General features: G+C 38.2%; 2 protein-coding genes across 6 annotated transcripts; both read left to right on the top strand.

The window, feature by feature from the left end:
* Positions 1–1,267: 1,267 nt before the first annotated feature.
* Positions 1,268–17,164, top strand: LOC110843104 (cell wall protein IFF7). 5 transcript variants are annotated; one of them, XM_035847608.1, is made up of 4 exons: positions 1,268–1,743; positions 4,995–6,664; positions 13,855–14,683; positions 15,928–17,164. In XM_035847608.1, exons 2-3 carry the CDS (start codon positions 5,542–5,544, stop codon positions 14,256–14,258), a joined length of 1,527 nt encoding a protein of 508 aa, XP_035703501.1. In that variant the 5' UTR covers positions 1,268–1,743; positions 4,995–5,541; the 3' UTR covers positions 14,259–14,683; positions 15,928–17,164. The 5 variants fall into 5 exon arrangements, with proteins under 5 accessions (XP_035703501.1, XP_035703500.1, XP_035703502.1 ...); XM_035847607.1 differs by having other exon boundaries at positions 13,855–14,782; XM_035847609.1 differs by lacking the exon at positions 1,268–1,743 and adding an exon at positions 4,247–4,439 and having other exon boundaries at positions 13,855–14,782.
* A 525-nt stretch (positions 17,165–17,689) lies between these two features.
* LOC110843253 (phospholipase A1) lies at positions 17,690–20,128 on the top strand. The gene is made up of 6 exons (XM_022089215.2): positions 17,690–18,365; positions 18,451–18,772; positions 18,843–19,006; positions 19,090–19,539; positions 19,620–19,830; positions 19,917–20,128. The coding sequence occupies exons 2-6, from the start codon at positions 18,594–18,596 to the stop codon at positions 19,957–19,959; spliced, it is 1,047 nt and encodes a 348-aa protein (XP_021944907.1). The 5' UTR covers positions 17,690–18,365; positions 18,451–18,593; the 3' UTR covers positions 19,960–20,128.
* Positions 20,129–20,818: the final 690 nt, after the last annotated feature.

Here is a 20,818-nt window from a genome sequence, read left to right as displayed (position 1 = left end):
ACCTAGTCATCTACATGATAACCAATTGAATTGTGTAGGTACTTATTACATACTTATATTGTTCCTGTGGGCTTAATATAAATTAGAAACTTAACGGGATTGATTTTCTCGAAATTGGAAGCATTAATTCTCAATCTAAATATTCAACTGTACATATTTGTTGAGCAAGATAATGATTGTGTCCAGATTCTGGACTCCAGAATGGACAATTTAACACGATGCCTACATACACAAATGTATGTACATATTCACACCAACCCAATCAATCACAAGTCCAGCAAGAGTGAATATCTGAATATGTATATTATCCATTATGGCTAAATTATTGTCATTCCTGTTAATTTTTGTAAGTACGTAAAACAATTCCAGGTAGTGACTACGCAGTTATAAATAATCCCATTAATAGTGCATGGATAGACAATAGCATGTGTGCCTGGGTTTATCATAGGTTTCATTAAAAAATTACCTTTTTCTGAGACAGTTGTTACTTTCTCTATACAAGTTTATGTAGCAGTGGAGAATCGAGTTTTCATTATTATTGTCCACATTTTTAATATACATATTTGATAATTTGACACAATTAAAATATATTTTCCCTATTGATTGACATCTTCCTTCTATATATATGTACGATATATGTACGATAAAGACCACTGACACATTTTTATGAATGTCTAAACCAAGCAATATCCACATTACACATTGCAGATCGTAGAATGCCAATGTCAATGCGATGTTAACAAACTCTTAACTACATAATTTAACTTAACGTGACGTTAAAAATACTGCATCCCGTACATACATACCGTATTATTGTCTTAATAAGCATCTCGTACAAACACTGACCTCTCCTCCATATACACACATACAATCTTGGTTTATCTCCATGTATTTCTATTCAACATTCTTTAAATGACCAACTCCTTTTCACAACAGTTAAATATTCGTAGATATACTCTTATCTATCCTTCGGAGTATTCTCTTCATAAAAAATTCTGTTATCAAATAAGGCAAATGAGCCTATCGCGCTTGTAAAATCGTACAAATTGGCTCTATAGATAACTTTTTAAAAAGTCCAAAACATGATTTCAACTTTTAAAATCCTTGAATCCGGTCATGGATCCACGCTGCATGTTTCTCCACCAAAAGGAGACAAAGACTTGCCAGAATCTCGTTTCACATATACCAAGAGTAGACGGGATTCTCCTCCTCTTATACCACGCTTCGGGCAAACATTATGATGTGAATCTCTTTAACTCTCCAGCATTTCTCTTTAGTTGCACCCCAACTCCTCTCCGATCCACATCTAAAACCAAACCCTCTCGATCTACTTCTTCTACAGTACCCACATTCATTCTATTATCTCACATGGTAGAAAGAAAGAACAAAAGAGAGTGAGTGAGAGAGAGGGGAAAAGAAATTCATTTCTAAAATTTATTTTACATGCCCTCCAAGCCGTGATAAAGAAGAAGCTATGCAAATTTCCTCCTGAAATCCATTTTAAACACGGCCTAGGATTGAAGCAACAAACTGTGCAAACATTAGCAACAGAGGAAATGTGGAGTGTGTTGCACATTTTTTGTCGGACTTGTTTTGCTGCAAGTTAGTGAACTCGAAGACTCATGCATCCGCTCATACTCGTTCTGTAAAAAGTGTGTTTTTTTTATTTGGACAGAATTTTAAAGTTATTTGCTAAGCTGGAACTTGAACCAGGTGAACAACAGAAGGGTGGGTTTTACCAAGGTAAGGAAATTTTTCGGTTTATTCAAATTGATTAGTAACATATATTCATAGTGAGTATGACGAAGAAAATTAAGTGAGAATAAGCGCTATTACTCATAATAAATGCATAACTCATGAGTAATACAGAATAATGAGACGAGCGAGTTTGGTAATTTCTCAGTAATGAATAATGCTTAACAGTGATTAACAAATTGCGTGGGATTGATTTTGCGGTTTATGTACGTATGCACAATACTTTGATTGGCTTCTATGAAATTACATTGTATTATTTCTTGGGCCATGATTCAGAGTTACATGTTCGGAATAATTTCATTATTTTCTTTTGTTACTTGAAAAACCAAGTCAATTAAATTCGTTGATTAGATTAAATCATGAGCTTGTACAATTGAGTCACAGGTTATGATGACATTAGTTCTGTCCATTTCTCCCCTTGTTAACAAAGTAATATGTAAATAAGTAAGTACAAGAATTTATTTTTCTTTGTTCCGTTCTTTCATCTCGCTCACTCTTTCTGCTCATCTGGTCTGGTCTGGCTTTGGTTTTTGGCTTATCGTTTCTTAAACCGAGTTGCAGATGATACACAAATAATATGGGCCGAGTGGGTCTCGCTTGTTCTCAAGTTTTTTTTTGTAATGCTGCGTTATTACACATAGTACTTATTTCGTCAATATATCATCTGCTTGAAGAAACCACCTTGCTCTTGTGGCATCGAGAATCCATGTCTTATCTACAATTTCCATCTGTCAGTTGCATGGCATGGTATATATGGTGGTTGGTTTATTAAATAGCTGTTTAGTCGGTTTGGTATGGTATGGTTTGCTGCGTCCATGTGAGATGATCCTTCTTCCTTCCAACAAAGAAAACCTTTTCTTCGGCTATGAGCATGCACTGCTGTTTCTTGCATTCTTTCTTTAAGACCATCTTACAAGAAGTAAACGAAGAAGGCTCATTTTACATGACGTCGAAACCATATGCATTTTACATTCCATACCAACCAATGAAGGTTATGCAGGCAGGCAGGCAGGCAAGTACGTATGTACTTGTCCCAATGATTCTTTGTCCCATCCAGCAAGTTTCTGAAGAAATGTTGACTTTTATATTTTTGAAGAACAAGTAGTCAAACTTTGGTAAAGAATTTTAGTACAGTTTTACTCTTAATTGGATCCCACACACAATGACGTCGGGGTCTTCTTTCTTGGGTTGGAAAATCACACATCCCTGTAAAGTGCTATTAACCCGTGAGATAGACATGCAGACACAGACGGAGGCAGAGAGAGACCCTTAAAATCCTACCCATCATCATCATTCCACACCACGGCACTTGTCTGTCTCGGCCAGAAATAGAAATAGAAATAAATAGCTACATAAGCTCCAAAGCAATTCATTGTTCCTCGAAATAAGAAGGGACGACCCTTGAACACATCACAGTACTTTTAACAATTCCTGCGTTATCATCATCGTAGAGCTGCTGCGGCCGAGATTTCTTCTTCTTCTTGGTCTTGAGAAAGGAGGGAAGGGAGTGGACCCTTGTCACTCAATTTTCTTGATACAGAGAGCCCTTCTTCTTCCATATATCTGGCAGTACGTTTAGTTCTCTTGCTCCCTGGATGTTGGATTGCTCCTTTCTTTCTTCTCGATCCTGCTGGCTGGCTGGGTGCATGTTGGGCTGAATCATTTCTCATTGTTCTCCGTAGTATAAGACGAAGAATCATGGATTTCGTGCTCTGAAGTAAGGTTTACAAACTTTAGCCATAGTCACATAGAAAAAGAGAGACGTTCATAAATTCTGTAGATATTCTGATCAAAGGAAGGAATGCATAGTTGTTGCGGGCATTCTTGTTTAAATTTGCAACAACGAGGTAGTTTTTCCGTAATACAGTAAGGTAGCAAAAGCACCATCCAAGTAACAGGAATTCGTGAAACCCAAATAATAATTGGGCTTAGGAAGGACGGCTGCTGGTTGTTGGGAAGAATAAGCAAAGCAGGGCATGATTATTTCTGAATATAATGAGACCCTCATCAGCCTGCCTTATGGATGGATTTCATTTGTCTGAGGACGAGCGAGCCTTTTGGCTTCCTTCTCTATTCCAATAAGTCTCTCTCTCTCGTCGACCCCTGGATTAGACTGAATGCGTCATATGCAAGGATCTGTCCACTCTAGTCCACAGAGTACAATTTCCAATTGCACAGCACACCAAGGGAGTATTCAACTAGTTATTTCCCCTGACTGGCTTGTGTCTGTCTGTTCATGGCATTGTTGGAAGACCGATTATAAAATCCCTTGGTTCGCATGTGTATATATGTATTCGTAGATATGCACAGTTGTTGGTGACAGAGCCGGTAAATAAATAATGTGGATATGATGATGAATTTGGATGGATATACGTCTATAGTTTGGCTCTTATGCACGCTGATCTTCTTTTCCCCAGCCGATGCCCAGAGAGACCTAACCAACCATCGACGTGCATATATAAATACACTTGTTCTTTGTTCATCATAAAACACATTACTCCTCAGTCTGTTGAACAACGACTGGACTGCTGAACACGATATTGTGTTTCACTCGCACGCCACAGCTCAATATTTTTCATGGTGGACGCACAATCAATCCATTTGTGCAGCAAACTCAAGTTTTTAATGATTTTAATTAAGAAAGGTTTTAAAAAGTTCGACTAAACGACCAAGTACGTTTTAATGTGAGTATACTTATTGATTTCCATAAGATAATAATGAGTAATGGGGGTTCGGACGTTGCTCCACTAGTCCTTGAATAGGAATGACTTACACATTTGTGTAGTTATTTAGCTGGTTGTGAATGTATGTAAAGTTTGGTGACATTGCTAGTTTGGAAGGCGACGGGTCTATTAAACTCACGACGACGACGACGACGGATAATGATCCCAGGTAGTAAGTATGTATGTAGATTAGAGAAACTAAGTTTGGTCCATGAAATTGATTTATTAAGTACTGCCATGTGACAAAATAAACAGAATTGGTTAGCTGGCTACTGCGTCTCATTATGTTGGACATGTGTTGTATGGAATATTTTGTGTTATCGGTCAGTAGATAAGAAGGGACACCACGCACGCAATCAAGTGGCTAGTACATAGAACTTACATATATATGAACATGTGAGGTGCAATGTAAATTATTTGTCAATTATATAAATAATTTGTCTTGTTGGGTGTTATTGCATTATTGCAAAATTCAAAGTTTAAACTAAACTACAATCGTTGTAATTTTTCTTGCAGAAATTCGTCCAGTCTTCATCATCCATCGGATACAGAACTCTTCCCTTTACCAAAGCACACAACAATTTTTGCCATAATAGTGAGATAGTGAGTGTACAAAGTAACAGCACATAATATTTATTTACATGCAGTGCAATTCCTTTTCCTGAGTAAATTGCATATTGGTGACGGATCAGAGTCTCAATTATATTTTCTACAAAAATCTACAATCTACCTAACCCATCACACCAACAGCAACAATTTCTCATTCTCGGGAAAAGAGCCAACTCACAATGGAAGCATAATTACGTATTGTTGTCTGTGCTTCTTGTACTCCTTCATTATAATTTTTGCTTAATAATTGTGCGAGCAATAACCAACAGCACTTCAAGTGGTCAGATTTTATTTTCTCACTTGTTCCACGAAAAAATGGATCGAAGCAGCAACTAAATACGAGAAAATGGAGTAAAAAAACTAGTGAATACTAAAGCCCAGTCTTCAAACCCCATTGTCTCAACCTTCCCCCTGTCCCCACCCACTCACTTACTCCATACCGTCTGTCAAAAAAATGCTTCGTCACGCCTCTTCAGCCTCTACCCCCACCTCGACCAAACCCGTCGACTACTTTCGTCCCCTAATTGTCGACGTCTCCGTGGAGTACGAGCTGCCCAAAGAGGTCGCACCTCCCCCTGGGTCAGCCCCACTCTTAATCATCCACCCTTCTGCGTACTATCCATCCCGAAATAGTAAACCATCCTCCACAACTGCATCTGCGACATCGTCCCTTCTCAGCCCACGACCGACATCATTCAACAATTCGTCCGTTCTGGGACCTTCCATTCACAGCAATGCAGCCTCAAATACCTCCAACTCCTACTACTATTTACGAAGTGCCAATAATATTTACGGTCAAATTACACAACCGCAGCCACCTCCTCAACTCCAACAGCAGAAGCAACATGGTGGCAGTAATGCGAGACAGTCATCATCTTATTCGACGTCCTCGGTGTCGAGGTCGCGCTCCATGTCACTCGCGGTAGGATCAGGGCGACGCCAAACATCGGTGGGCACGAACACGACAAATAATTCGTCCTCCATGATAACAACGACTACCTGCACTGACCCGTCTTGTGACAAATGTTACGTCGTCCAGCAACAACAACCTCAACTCATGGAGCTTGATCTCACCCCGTCGAAATCCAACACAGCAACTTCCAATAGCAGTAGTAGCAGTAAAAGACTTCGGAGGGATAGAGAGAACCAAATGCTTCTTTTAGACCCGATCTCTTCCTCTTCAGCTTCTTCCTCGCAACCACTAAATTTGTCGGCGGCGAGCATGTATCTTGGACCAAGTTTGTATGCGACTGGAGGAGTGTCTTCCGGCGGGGGTGGGGTGGGAGTCAGCAATCCACTCTATAATAGGAAGCAGAACTCTGGAACGGCTTCATCTTCCGTGGCACAAAGTGGAATATTCCAAATGATTAATAACGTGTATGCTCAACAGCAAGTTGTCGCAGCGGCGAGTGAGAGACTCATGTTGAAGGAACAGGGGCCGAAAGGGAGTGGTTCGGACTCGGGAGTGTGTTCTGAGAACGAGAGTGATGTTTCACCGTCAACTAACAATTCCAATAATAATAACAACAATAGTAGGAGATCATTGTTTTCGCATGATGTTGGATCCAGTTCGGCAGGTGAGTGTGCAAATAAATGTATAAATATTTCAATAACAGTATGTAGGGCTGTGCTGAATTGTGGATTCGGTCCATTTTACATGTAGTACATTCACAAATAGATAAGTAGTAGTAGAATTGATGAGATGGCGTCTCACACAATCAGATTTTGTTGGTGCATGGCTTCTGACACGATTATTGACATTTTCTCCACATGATGCCACATTAAACGAATTGACGGACATTATAGATCGTCGATCCATATCCTACCTGTCTGACTCAAATTGGCGACATGATTTTATTTCTCATATTGTTGTCACCACTCACTTTATTCTTGGCTCGTTCAGCGTTCCCAATCTACTTATTTATTGACTTTTTTTAAACATTTTGGTATATATACACATATCAAGAGCATGTCGAATCCATGCGTATAGCATGAAACATTAATACCATTCTTATGTACATATACTTATTCCAATCCTTAAAATCCGTGCATGATTTACGACACTGTACGCAAAAGAAGAACACGAAACGTTTTCCCAAACGGTAACAACCTTGCCCTTTTACCTTTGCTTGCGTAGAATAAAATGTTGGGAAAAGTCCTTTGTGAAATTTCCGCTTTTGCTCCTCTATCCAGACTTGTGGAGCCTGAAAAAGGATTTTAGGATTCAGCAGAAGCATAGAATAATTGCTCCATCCCAAAAAAGAATACGACCCAATAACAACTTTCTTTTCGAGGAATACATGGATGGAGAGGTACTCCCAGGTTTAGGCCGACATACAAGACCTGCATAATTTCCTACCTTTGTGCATTATCATTACTACAACAGTTTTGGGATGAGGTTTTGGCTTTTTGGGTACATGGAAATTGACTCTCAAGTCCATACTTGCACTTTACCGTGCTCGGGGCAATGGGAAGACATGCATTTATTTCGGATAGAATATTATAAGATTCGAAAGACCAAGGTACAGAAATATGTATCTATGCGCTGGATGTGAAGAACTCCACAAACGAAAGATAGGGTTGGAGAGATAGCACTTATCCTTATTTCAGCTGTAATTTGGGGCAGTTGTTTCTAATGGCTGAGTACCAAACTCATTACCATGTTGGCTGCTAATCTCCGTAGGTAGTTTGCGTTGCGTCCCCGGTATGCAGCTTGGGTTTAAATGAAATTATAAGGGTTTTGGCTACGTGTCAGATTTGTGTTCCGCTGGACGGAATACAAAGAATGAATAATATTATTAAACAAAAAGGTGCATACTTATCAAGTTCACACAACTTGGAATTTTGAAGAATATTTCGACATCGTCTCCTTCCTTACTTATTCTGTATGTATAATAGATATTGTTGCACAACACAACTGGCTTCAATATTGTATACCTAGTTTCATACGCCTTGACTGGGGGAGACAGGTCATAAATCCCCCGTAAATAAATAAAATGAACATTTATTCCTTATAAGCGTCCAAGAGAACAAAAGGTATTTCAAGATTCCTTCAAAGCGGGCAGGCTAATAGGAAGTGTAAATTAGAGAGAAGGTCAGGTCCAGGTCAGCGTTATAGTTACCAGAAGGGAGCGAGAGGTTCCAGAACCAGACCCAACATTTATTTATTTATTTCTTCCCAATTGAACAAAAGAGCAGAACAAGAAGAACTTGTATTTCTTACATAAGAGAAATCTGAACCTTTCCCTGCCTGCCTGCAAGGGAATAACGAAGGGAGTCGCAACATCAGCACGAACGAATGCGAAGAGTATATACATACGTACAATCTGTATAGTTAATAATTGGGCTTCAGACCGTGGACGTGTCTACTTCTATACTTGCATTTTGTAATAGTGGGCAAAAGCAGCAAACCGGGATTATTTATGCCTTTATTGCTCACAAGGAAAAAGAAAACATACAACGTGTCCAAAATATTTAAGAGGTTGGCAGGAAGGAAAGAAGGCTACAATTTCAAAATGGGTAATGGACAATCAGTTCTTAATGCATGGTCAGTTAAAGTAAAAATTCAGTGTCACAATTTTGGCCACAAAGGCTAAAAATCTGGGACGAACCTTTAATAATCCAGACCTGCAATTACTAACCCTTAAACTATTGTCTTATCCTTGAGGGATCTTTGTAATTTCAAAATTTCAAAAAGTCCATCGTCTCTCATCCACCGTACTAAACCGCATCCAATCCAAATTGTTTATTCGTTCCTGTTATATTTACAAGGCTGTAAGATTGTGATTGTATAATTTTATGACTTTGTTCACTTTGTTCAGAATGTGATGCTGTTACAAGTGAGCACATGCATTTACAAAATCCCTTTTCTTCACAGTGTTATTTTTTCCTCTCATGCCCTTCATTCAGTTCATCTCGGAAAGTAAAGCATAGTATAAGAAATGAGAAAATGAGATGAGACAATGTTTGGTTGAATACTTGTTACTTCCTCGCTCCGTGGTTCTAAAATCGTGTTAAGAAAGGAGCATGCAAACGAAAGACTTCCTTTCCTCACATATTAATATTAAAGCAGTAGGTACACACATAAATACGCATGTACGTAGGAAGAAGAGAGGTTATGTGCTGGAGGATGCAATAATGCAGGTGAAACTTGACAAAGGATGATGATTGTTCCAAGCTCTCACACAACCTAGCAGCCAGGTCTTTGGGTTTGAAGCTTCTCGTCTGGCAGTGAATTGAGGGTTGGATTTAGGATTGGATTTTGGTGAAGGCCTGCCGAGTTGGTTGGTAGTGTTGTCTTGTACAAAAAATATTACCTGGTTGCATTACTTTCAAAGTAGCAGGACGACGACGATGAGCAGCTGAAGAAGAAGTATAAAGTTTTAACATTGTATTTTAAACCAGGTTTTTTTCTCTCTCTTTCTCTTCGTTCGTGCTGCGCTGATGTGAACGCTGTTAAAATATAGTTGCATGGGAATAAAGAAGTTATGTATTTATGAACCAGGATACGTGGCATGGTGGACTTTGTGGGAGAAGGATGATGAATGTGAAGCAATGGTCTTTTAAAGTATTGATTGGAAATTGGAGTAACACAATGTAGTGTCAGCAACAGTATCGCTCAAATATAATGCAACAATGGTATATGAAATTTGACAATTGACGGATTTGTTATACGTAGTGTCCACTTGCACAATGCACATGCACACCTGCGGGTTATCTACTAGCCAAGCTATGCAGTTGAATTTTGTAAAAGCACGGATTATCGCGAGACATTTATGTATTTACTTATTTGAAACAACTCAACAGGCAGACAGGGATTAAGCGATATGTAAAAGGTGACTAAATGAGTTTTAAGCACCACACATATTATTTCTCATTTACTTAGTTTGTAAAGGAGAAAGTCAAAACTTTAAGTTGCATTCCTATTAAGAGTAAATGGAATCATGCATTTACTATTTTCAGCTCGAAATTGCTTATTTTAAAATTCGTAATTAGCATAAACCCAATGTCCTATCAATGTCACGTCCTTCATCCTCAAAATTCTTTCCACATTGGAAATCTTGCGACACAAACTAAATTGAAATTCCAAACCTCTTTCTCCATTTCTCCCCATCATGAATTTTAAAACCTCTAATGTCAAGGGCTGTTCCATAAGTCTCGCACCAGGCGCACATACATAAATACCAGTCTCATAGTCTCGCACAAAGGAAGTTTGCATTTACTTAGCCATCGTATTTCACATCCCATATCCTCAAATTCTCATCCACCCCAAGCACAAGCAAACGCAACCTAGTCGTACTTATACACCGTAGTAAATATGTAGGCAGTTAATAACAGAGACGGGAAGCAGGACAAGCGGAGTAAACTAAACTTTGAAGAACGGCAATATGCAATGCAGAGAAATTCATTCCATGTAATCCACCATCACCGTCTGTCATCACCAGGAAGAATGGCATCCATCCCGACAGCAGCCCTCCGCATAACTCTCCGTGGGTGAAGTGAACCAACATTATTATTGCATAGCTAGCTGCTACTTCTTCTACTTCGAATTCAGCATCAAATATGAAAACCAACAATGCAAATACTTTACCTATGCACTTTACAAAAGTATGTACAAAGCAAGTAGACGGCATAAATAAATCTCGATTCTCACACAACCCAGAGCAAACCTTTGGATCGAGGAAACTTGTGAATTTTAACAAAGCCAAGAATTTCCAAAGTACTAAAGAACCACCATTCACAATTATTTGCACATGAATGAACATCTCCCAGGAAAGAAATATATCCATGTTTGGTTGTATATACAGTTTATCTATGTATGCATGTAAAAGTAAAGCAGCAGCGTTTGGTTTCGTTTGGTGCGTTATTCGTTCCGTGTTCAACTTTTTCTCCACGTTCTTAAATATTTTTGTCCATTTTGGGCAAAATTTTGTCGAAGCACGGTTAAAATTTTTATTTTACTCGGAGAATTTCTCGTTAAGACGGTTGTATAATATAATTCTTTCTTGCCCGTCTTGTTGGATTGCAACACTATAAAACACATACAAACATGGACAAGAGATGAAACTAGCATAAAATCAAATCTGTCCAACCAAACGTGTCGTTATCTCGTCAGATATCCGAGTGAGAATCTTTTATAGTTGTCCCACTCCACCCTTGTTTTGTTTTGTAGTAGGGTTGATGCCGGTATCATAAATGTATTTAGGCAGCAAAGTGAGAGAGAGGACCATCCACAAATTGTATGTGCGTCTTCCATCCCCAACCGAGAATAGATTTCAATCCAAACTGCATCCCCCAAGGAATTCATTAATGAGAGAGAGAGCAAGATTTCTACTCCTCCTTAAACAAAATCTGATCTATTATCCACGAGAGAGAGAAGGTGAAGCCATTGCATCGCATTTTACTGGAGCCTTTCCTTTGTTCTCTCTCACTCGATCTTAAATAATTCTCACACTTAAGAGAAGAAGAAGAAGAACCACGGCGTCCCGGCAAGCACTACACAATCTCATTCCATTCTAAAAAGTCTCTCGCCTCCTTCGCCTCGCACTCTGGTTACAGAACGTTGCATCGTCTCATCAAATATAACGTCGGTCGGGACGTGTGAATGCAGCTTGTATAATAATAATCGGTCCAAATATGTAAGTAATCCTGAGGACGAAATGTACCCGTAATAATCATACCCCGGAAAAATATTTTTTTATCCTACCCTACTCGTGTTGAGCTCAACATGAGTAGGGTAGGATAAAAAAATATTTTTCCGGGGTATGGTAATAATGTTACGATTCCGTATCAAAAGTCCAGTTCAGTCGTGTCCGTCCATCGACTAAGACTGCATCGTATAAATGCACGGCTAATGCCCCGTCATACATATTTGAAGGTTATGCAACACATTTTCTTGAATGGAATTGATGATAACATCCACACTTTCTTCTCGTCGCGTCGTCGTTTCCGAGATAATTTCTTAATTCTCGGTTAGAGCCGTGGGGATGGTGAAGTGGTTCTCCGGAAATGAATGATGATGACTCTGAGAACACGACACTGAGCAACTCTCTCTCTCTGCTTGGTCTGGTGGTGCGGAAGCCAGCCAAGGCCGGAGTGGTGGGGGAGTTGTTGGCGGAATGGGAAAGAGGGTTATCATCGGGACGGGAGAGGGAGAGGGTGGTTTTGTGGGTGGGCACAGGGTTGTCTCTCGCTCTCTCTGGATAAGTGAGATCTCGAGTTTCGAGAGTTAGAACTTGGAGACGAGGAGGGGCAACACGTGCATCGATCCCAACATAAAGTTTAGCAGGGTAGAATCGCAGCTAGCGATGTTCGTACATAGCTCCCATCGCATTTTGTTCCTTCGTTTCGCTTTACTTTCCTCCTGGGCTCTCTGGTGGCTTTATGTTTGGGCAGGAATATATAAGGTTGCAGAAGCAGGGCTCAAGTTTGAGTGAATGATGCGATGGCTGACGACGATGGCAAATGCAGGCATAGGAAAAGCAACACTCTGAAATTCAAAAGGGAAGGTTGGAAATGAAATGGAAATGAAATGTTTTTGGAGAGATCAAGTTATGAAAGTTCAGTATTGAACTTGAAGATTATGGATTGACTATGTATTTGTGTGATTTTGGATCATTTTAAAAATAAAACACGTCATACGCGTGGTTCCAGGAGCGGATTGTGTGTGCATAGGGACAGATAGACGCAATCCATTATCTCTGTCAACCTCACTCACTGCTTTACTTTTGACCAATAAATTCACTTCTTTTTTACCAACGGCAGATATCTTTTCTTCCAGATTTTCCCATACTGCCTTTTTGTTATTGTATTCGTTTCCATTCTGCATATCATAATGTGCTCCCTTCATAAAGTAATGATTCCCTTTTGAGTTGCATGGTAGTCGTCGTCGTCGTGGTGGATTGGTTTAGTTTAGTTGGATGGTTTTTATGCCGGTTTTACTTACTTCTCTTTTAACCGAGCCCTCCTCCTTCTCGTAGCAGAATCTGTGATGGTTTAGTTAGTTTAGTTAGTTGGCTAGGCTCTCTTGGAGGAGGAAATGATGTTTGGTTGTTGGGAACTAGCTAGCTAGGGAGCTGTAAACTATTTGTCATGGCCCAACTGGATCCAATCCAACCTTGGCTGCTGCTGGATGGAAGGATATTATTATACGAACCAAGAACCAACTCAAATTACAAATTACAACTGGACACATACACCACACACACCGTCGTTACTTGGGATTAGCCAGCCTGATATAGCATTACACACATCCGGCCAATCTCAATTTCAACCCAGGCTCAAACTAGCAAATGTTTTGAAACTCTCTCTCTTCGAACATGATCACCCCTTAAATTTCTCACCAAAATTCTCTCATCATTCATGATACGATGCCAACCAAGAAAAGTGGTTACAGTTAAGGAGATGACTTAACTTTTAGACATAAGTTTGTACATAGTTTACACTTGGTGTTGTCGGCTTTCGTATTCGTCGTCTCAATCCATGATGCTTCTCTTTTTCTTCTATCCGAGATGCCCTTGTTTATTATCCGAGTCGAGTTCAAAGATGATGGAGAAGGTGTCGGAGACTTCTTTGTAGTCCGCGAGTAAAAAATGTTTGGATTTGGGGGACGGACAAATTTCTTCTGGCGAAAACATGGTCTTGAACATTACAAATTTTCACAAGCATGTCATATTTTTTTTCTTTTAGAAAATTTTCATGAAAATATGTATCAAAATGTCGACAACAAATTTGTGCAAAATTCTTAAATGTATTCATTTAATTCCAGGTTGCTACTGCTGCTGCTGTCCCCACCCAAGTGGGAGCGATTCATCCCGCTCCAACAGTAACAAGACTGCCTCGTCGACTTCTTCCACCGTGAAATCGTCCTCATCTCGTCTCGCTGGAGGAATAGGAAGAAGTAGTCGTTCCTCCAAATCATCTCAGCAACAGCAACACCTCATCCTCAACCCGACCCCACTACCTCAATCCCACCAGCAACACCCCCATCACCACTCCCACTACTCCTCCATCCTGGGAGGATTTTCGTCATCCACGGCGCCAATGGACGCTTCTCCCGACACCATGATGATTGTTCCGATGGACTCGTCTCCTGCAGCGTCTTATCGCCATGCTGCGAAATGGTTTGTTCCACCAACTTCGACCGATTTTGGAAGGTGGTTCCAGGTCTGAGCAATTATGAGAAGAAGACGAATACGATGAAGGAGAAAACCACATGACAAGATCTCCATTCAAGACTGATCCAATCCAAGCTCGTACTAGATACATACATATTATGCATATACACCAACATAAAACCAACCCACTACTGCCACGATAATCTATAATTTGGGGTCAAACAAGGAATCAAGCAAAAAAATTTCATAATCAATACGTTTATTAAGTTCTAAGTCGTATATATTGTTCAAGAACAGGGGTATGTATGCACAATGCTATTTCTCTTTGTTTCTTTTTTGTGTTCAACACGAGAATAATAATGCAGCCATATCACACGATCACACAATGTGTGTAATAGCGTGGATTCCACACTACACACATTGTTATACATATATAATTCATATGAATGTAGCATATTTTGTTTAATATTAGTTTGTAAGGTTGATAATTTTTAAATTTGTATTCCTTATTATGCCAGTTTTTTAGATTTGGAATGGAATATTTTATTCTGCTGCCATGTTTCATTTTTTCTGTCATATGTATGTATGTCGTATTCCCTTGACTGAATCCGTTTTTTGAAGTGTATATGGATCATCAGATTTGAGTTGATTAGGCCATAAAACATTTTGGTCGATGGATGAATTCGGATGGGGTAGTAGTGAATAAGCAAGGGTGGCGGAGTTGTATGTACGAGTCCTCTCGTACCGTGGGGTGAGTGACTGACTGAGTCGAAAGGAGATTCACCATCTGGGAAATTCATGAGGAAAAGGGGGAGGCTCTTTGTGGAACAAGTAGCCGTAGAAAGTTGCGTAATACGTAATTCCCTCCCGGGCTTTGGCAAGTATGGCACCCCAGCCAGCCAGATGAGTTGCTTTCTGCATTAGGACCACAGCCATGACATCGGAGTGGACGTGATCGTAAAGAGAAAGGCAGAATCAAAAAAGAGAATATCGAATAAGCTTGAAAAAATACAGGACAATGGGAGACAAAATCTATAACTTTATGCACACCAAAAGTCCCCAAGAAGCATGTGTGCATATGACTGGATAGAGCTTTGTTCAAGTTGTGTTACATATTTTTAATTACAATCAAGAAGATAGCACACTAGATATTTCGTCTCTCTTTAAACTGTGGACTTATCAATGTTTCACTTTTTCCAACTCTTTCCACTTTCCCTTTACAAGCCCCCTCAGTCATTGATAACATCACGTACTTTATAAATCCTGTGTTAAATGAGCGATTGTTGGCAGAGCAAAGAAGAGCGACGGGGACTAAAATGCTTCCCCAATGAACCTTCTGCTTTGCTACGACGATCATCAACAACCAGACAGAAATCCATTATTCCATCGATCCTCTTTCCGTGCAATTTTATTTTGCTCCCCACTCTGGCCACCCTAAGCCAAAAACGGCGTAACATGTGCAATCATCCCTCCAGGCAGGCTTCATTTCATTAATACAGCCAAACCAAGCTCCGTCCCCCCTCCTCCTCCTCCTCCTCCTCCTCTTCCAATCTTAGATACAAAAGCCCATCATCAAACATTTAATGAAAAAAAAGAGAGAGAAACCGATTATACACAGCGAACGGACATAAAAGCTCCATGCAGAAACAGAAGGGCATTCTTGGTTCTCGTCGGTATGCAATATTAGACACATACATATACGCACATTTCCATTCCATTTCCAGAAACTGATAACATAACAAGAACCATTAGTTTAATCACCGTCACGAATCTATTTATTTATGCAATATAAATTGTACTTTGTTATTTATTTATTATAAATATTAAGTGTAATTCTATGTTCTATCCACTTTTAGTTGTGCAAGTTTTTAATACCCCATTATTATTATTATTGTAATTAAATTGATCTTATCAATGTTATGCTGCCAAGTTATTTTAAGTTTAAATACCGAATTGTTAGCTGTACAATTGTTACGCACGATCTGCATATGGAAATTTTACCCTTCATTACATACACAAAGCTAAGCTAAATCTAAATACACTGCCAATAACAAAATCGAAGATGATTTGTTTTCCAAGAATTTCTATGTAAATCTTCTCCATTATGTAACATTTAATTTGTACATTTGAAACATACTACATTTGTCATAAAGATAGGAATTCAAAAAGATTGTGCAGTAGCAAGAAGCTAAGAAACTGACCGACTGATGAATTTTAACCCAGTATATAAACTGATTATGAGTTTAATCATGTATTTAACTTATTCTTCATAATTATTATACAAGTATAATGTACCATATTTAAAATAGATTATAGCTGAGTATTCGATTAGAATATTATTTTAATGTCAAAACCTCGGAACAGTGATACAGTTTTTCCACTACATTTTCTTACCACTCGCCACTTGTACCATTTTATGTTAACTATGATGTAACTCTGAATTTCAAACGTAATTATACGACGACGTTTTTGTACAGTTTTCTACTTTTAGAAAAGAGGAAAAGGTCCCATAATATTGTGATGTTAAGATGAATAGTTTTTTTAATACTAAAAGAATTTGCAATATGACAAAAATTTTAATGATGTACCATTACAAATAATTAATGGTATTTATATGTATTTATGTAGGTACATATTCACATAGGCAATGCATATTAATCAACAGAGAGTGTTCGAAAAGTAGAAAAAAGTTAAGAAAATATAAAGCAGTGAGGACGATGATGGCACATATCTCCAAAATGAACCATGAAATGAATTAAATAAATTAAATTACATAATGATGACGACTATTAATTATTATTGATATTGTTATCATTATTTGATTTTCTACAAACTATGCAAACTATGAAAAGACTACAGTTAGGAGTAATAAGTAATTATTAAGAGGTGATGAAAATGAAGTAATAAATTGTCAGGTGAATAAAACAGAAATAAACGTTTTGTGCCTTGTAAAATGGAAAAGTTTAATCTACTTTAATTCTGTTAATTCAATAATATATTGCACAAAGCATCCATTTACTCTGTCGCTATGTAATTACTTTGGTATTGATTCTTGCTGTGTGCACGCCATATGCATGCATGCACATACATATACAATACACATGCATGGTATTGATGTGCCGGGTATGGAGCAGACAAAAGATAAACTATTTTGATATCAGACTTTTGTTTTGGAGAAAGTTGTAGAAATGAGACAAACTTTTGTAGGAGACGGATGGTCGTGTGTCATTGTCATGACATATTTGCTGGAAATATAGATATCGAAATAGATGGTTATATTTACCTTGGACTGTGTAATGTAACTGTAAATTCGAAAAATGAGCTAATTTTTAAATAAGTGATACCGATATATGTATGAATATGTACATATGTAGTTGGGCTTAAAATTAGTATCAAACCAACGAAAACATTAAATGTAGGAAACAAAAACCGCAAACCAGATCATGCTTACATATCAAAATATGAGGACAATTCAGCGTGTCTTTATTGTGAAATTCTCATGCACATACATATCTACAAGCATAAATTACTTATTTCCTTGTAGAGTATGCACATAATAATGTGCAAATTACGTTCCCTGTGTAACAATATTTATTATCTTTAACGCAATTCGGTTGCTCCAACACGATACATCTACTTAACTGCTATAAAATTATTATTTACTTAAAAAAATAAAATTTTGAAATGTGGGGCTGGCTACTAAATCCTCTCAGAAAATGTGGCAGATATATCCAGAGTTGGATTGGTTGGGCCAAGGAATGTTTCAAAACGTTAGTCAGTGCTTTCAAGATATTTCTCAAACTGGTTTATTCCTACGAACTTGCTATTCGCCGGTAAAAATATTATACGAACCTGTACCGAACTTGAGATATAACAAATCCAACGCCATGCACCAATCTTTCTGTAAAAATTTTGACACACTCGTTCAAGAAAATACTTACCTCTCTCCTCACTTAATCATTTTAAAAATAGACGTTGAAAGTTTAATACGGAAGTATGTAGTCATATCAAATCAGTGCAATCGTGACGGTTAACTTTCACTTGCTTGTGTATGAATTAGTCATTTCTTCACCTTCCGGTTATTAATTAAAGTTGCCGATCTAGTTTTCATACTGTCAAATTGACAATGTCAACTTGCAACTTTGCTAGTAATCTAATGCATGTAATGTGCACACATATTGAATTTATTGATGAATTAAATATGAATTTTACATATTTCTTGAAAAACCGGTATAATTATTTTCTAGTGGAGAGGACCAATTGGCTGTGTACTTCAAAAATATGCATGTGCGACAAGATGTGCTCCTGAGTAAAAGTGCTATTTGTGATAATGTATTACGTCTGAAACTATACTTTTCACTGTACCCTTTGATATAAACAAAATGCCAGCATGGCACAAAGATTATTCTTAATCCGCAGTTTTTCAAAGTTCAAACGAAAACTTTCATCTCTTAATCAATATTTAGCATTAATAATTATTGGGTTATTTTATATTATTGAGTTCTCCTTCACCTTGGAAGTGAGCAGAGATCCAAACGATGTACGCTTCTACTTGTATCCACTACAAGGGTAAATTTTACATCGTTATCGTGCCTTATAATACCTTTTGAAATAAAAATATTTGCATATTTTTTTACAGTGATCCCCTCGGTAAAGTGGAACTTTCCATGGAGCTCAAAAATAATCTTCCTGTTGGTGATGCGGAAGGTTGGCGTTTGTTTAAACGGGACCATGTTGCCGTCCTAATGATCCATGATTTCGGGTTGGATTTAGATTCTTATGAAGCACAACTTTTGAAAGATGGTAAATAAAACATGTCACTTGATGTTAAAACTCTTCTTAAATAACATAACGAATAATACCGGAAAATGTGTCCATTAATTTAGCCTACCTCAACTCCAACATTGATGGAAATTACATAATCGTTGACTGGGGACGTCATGCAACGCCGCAACAACAGCCTGGAGAAACCAAGCCTGTCAATGCGAAAGAAGATTATCAAAAAGCCGTTGACAACGTCAGCATGGTTGGCGATCGAATTGGAAATTTCATGGTCAACATGGTCAAGAATGGTTTCATATCGTCGACATTGATCCATTTGCTGGGACACGGGCTAGGCGCTCATGTCGCCGGAAGAGCTGGTGACACCTTCCAGAGACTTCGTGGTGGGTCACAAATCTGGAGGATTACAGGTCTCGACCCAGCCGCCCCACTGTTCGGAATCTCAAACCCAGCGAGAAAATTGAATCGTAAAGACGCCTACTTTGTCGATACTATTCATACAGATGGTGGATTTCAAGGGGATTTGAGTGTCCATGGCCATGCTGATTTTTATGGTGAGTTTTAACCTTACATTAATATCACTATGAGGTCATAAAATTAATAAGGTGTTTTACAATGTGTATGATTTTCTTAGTTAATGGCGGCCTTCATCAGCCCGGATGTGACGACGTGAACACGTTAGGACTATGCAGTCACAACTATGCTCAACAAATTTATATCGCAGCCATCCAAAAACCATTTGTCGGATGTAATTGTCCTCCTCTACTTGAAGAATCAGAACTTAATGACTGTCTTGCTCAATGCCCGAATCCAGCTTATCTTGGGCCCTATGTTCTTATCCCTACGTACACAAATTCACAATCTGGAATAATTTGAAAATCACACGATTTAATTAACGGCTTAATGACACGAGCTTTCATATCATTTTCAGAACAACGGGCCCCTACTACGTCGTAGCGGATAATCCACCTTAACAACTAGCTATCCTCCGAAATTACATATTTTTGGGACCACACCGAAAATACCAGTCACGTTCTATACCACACATCGAATGCACATTAAGCGTATACAATATGTGTTAATTTTATTTATTACAATTAATGATCGATCAATAAATACTAGCAATAAATACGTGGCCTAAAATCTAGCTTTGGAAGTTATTTTCAATTTACATTCACAATAAAATTAGTGCTAATGAATTTTTCCTATTACAATTATACCGGGTTTGTTTTTCATTCGTACGAAACATATGAAAATGCGATAAGATAACTCAATCAATGACCTTCGTCTCTACAAAGTCCCCACCCAACCTGGAAATTTACTAATTTAAAGTGGTAAGATCCTTCATGAAATTCCTTGTTGACCTCTACAGCATTCTTCCAGTACGAAGGCATTAAAATAATTTTAACCAATTATAATACAGACGAATGCTAAAAACTATGATGGAAATAATATAACATTATTAAATGTAACATTAGTATCTATTTATTTTTACATACATTTTTGTATATCCCTCTTGTTACAATATCAGTTTTAAACGTAATAATTTCTTGGACATGCAAACACATTTTTGGGTGTTTATTTATGTACTACTTGACAGCAAAGTACTTTTCTAATTAGCCTGTCCTTGGATCATCTTACTGGTTTACAGAGCTATGCATGCATATTAATGACAATTCCAGTTAACAAAATAAAAATGCACAATCTTGATTCTGATAAAGTGAAAACACTCACTCGAATAAACCATACTTTGTAATACCGGCCCGAATCTAATTTAGCATATAAATATATGTAGTTTTGGGTACAAACGTATGTATTTACAAAAGACGTACC

The sequence above is a fragment of the Folsomia candida genome, unplaced genomic scaffold (assembly GCF_002217175.1).
Source record: "Folsomia candida strain VU population unplaced genomic scaffold, ASM221717v1 Fcan01_Sc002, whole genome shotgun sequence".
Lineage (NCBI taxonomy): Eukaryota > Metazoa > Arthropoda > Collembola > Entomobryomorpha > Isotomidae > Folsomia > Folsomia candida.
Note: the sequence above shows the minus strand (reverse complement) of the source record. Positions and strands in the feature narration are given on the sequence as shown.

Coding starts and splice junctions, on each gene's coding strand:
- LOC110843104 (XM_035847608.1), top strand. CDS start 5,542: ATGCTTCGTCACGCCTCTTCAGCCTCTACCCCCACCTCGACCAAACCC. Junction 6,665..13,854: donor TGTTGGATCCAGTTCGGCAG/GTGAGTGTGCAA, acceptor ATTTAATTCCAG/GTTGCTACTGCTGCTGCTGT.
- LOC110843253 (XM_022089215.2), top strand. CDS start 18,594: ATGGCACAAAGATTATTCTTAATCCGCAGTTTTTCAAAGTTCAAACGA. Junction 18,773..18,842: donor TACTTGTATCCACTACAAGG/GTAAATTTTACA, acceptor ATTTTTTTACAG/TGATCCCCTCGGTAAAGTGG. Junction 19,007..19,089: donor AGCACAACTTTTGAAAGATG/GTAAATAAAACA, acceptor CCATTAATTTAG/CCTACCTCAACTCCAACATT.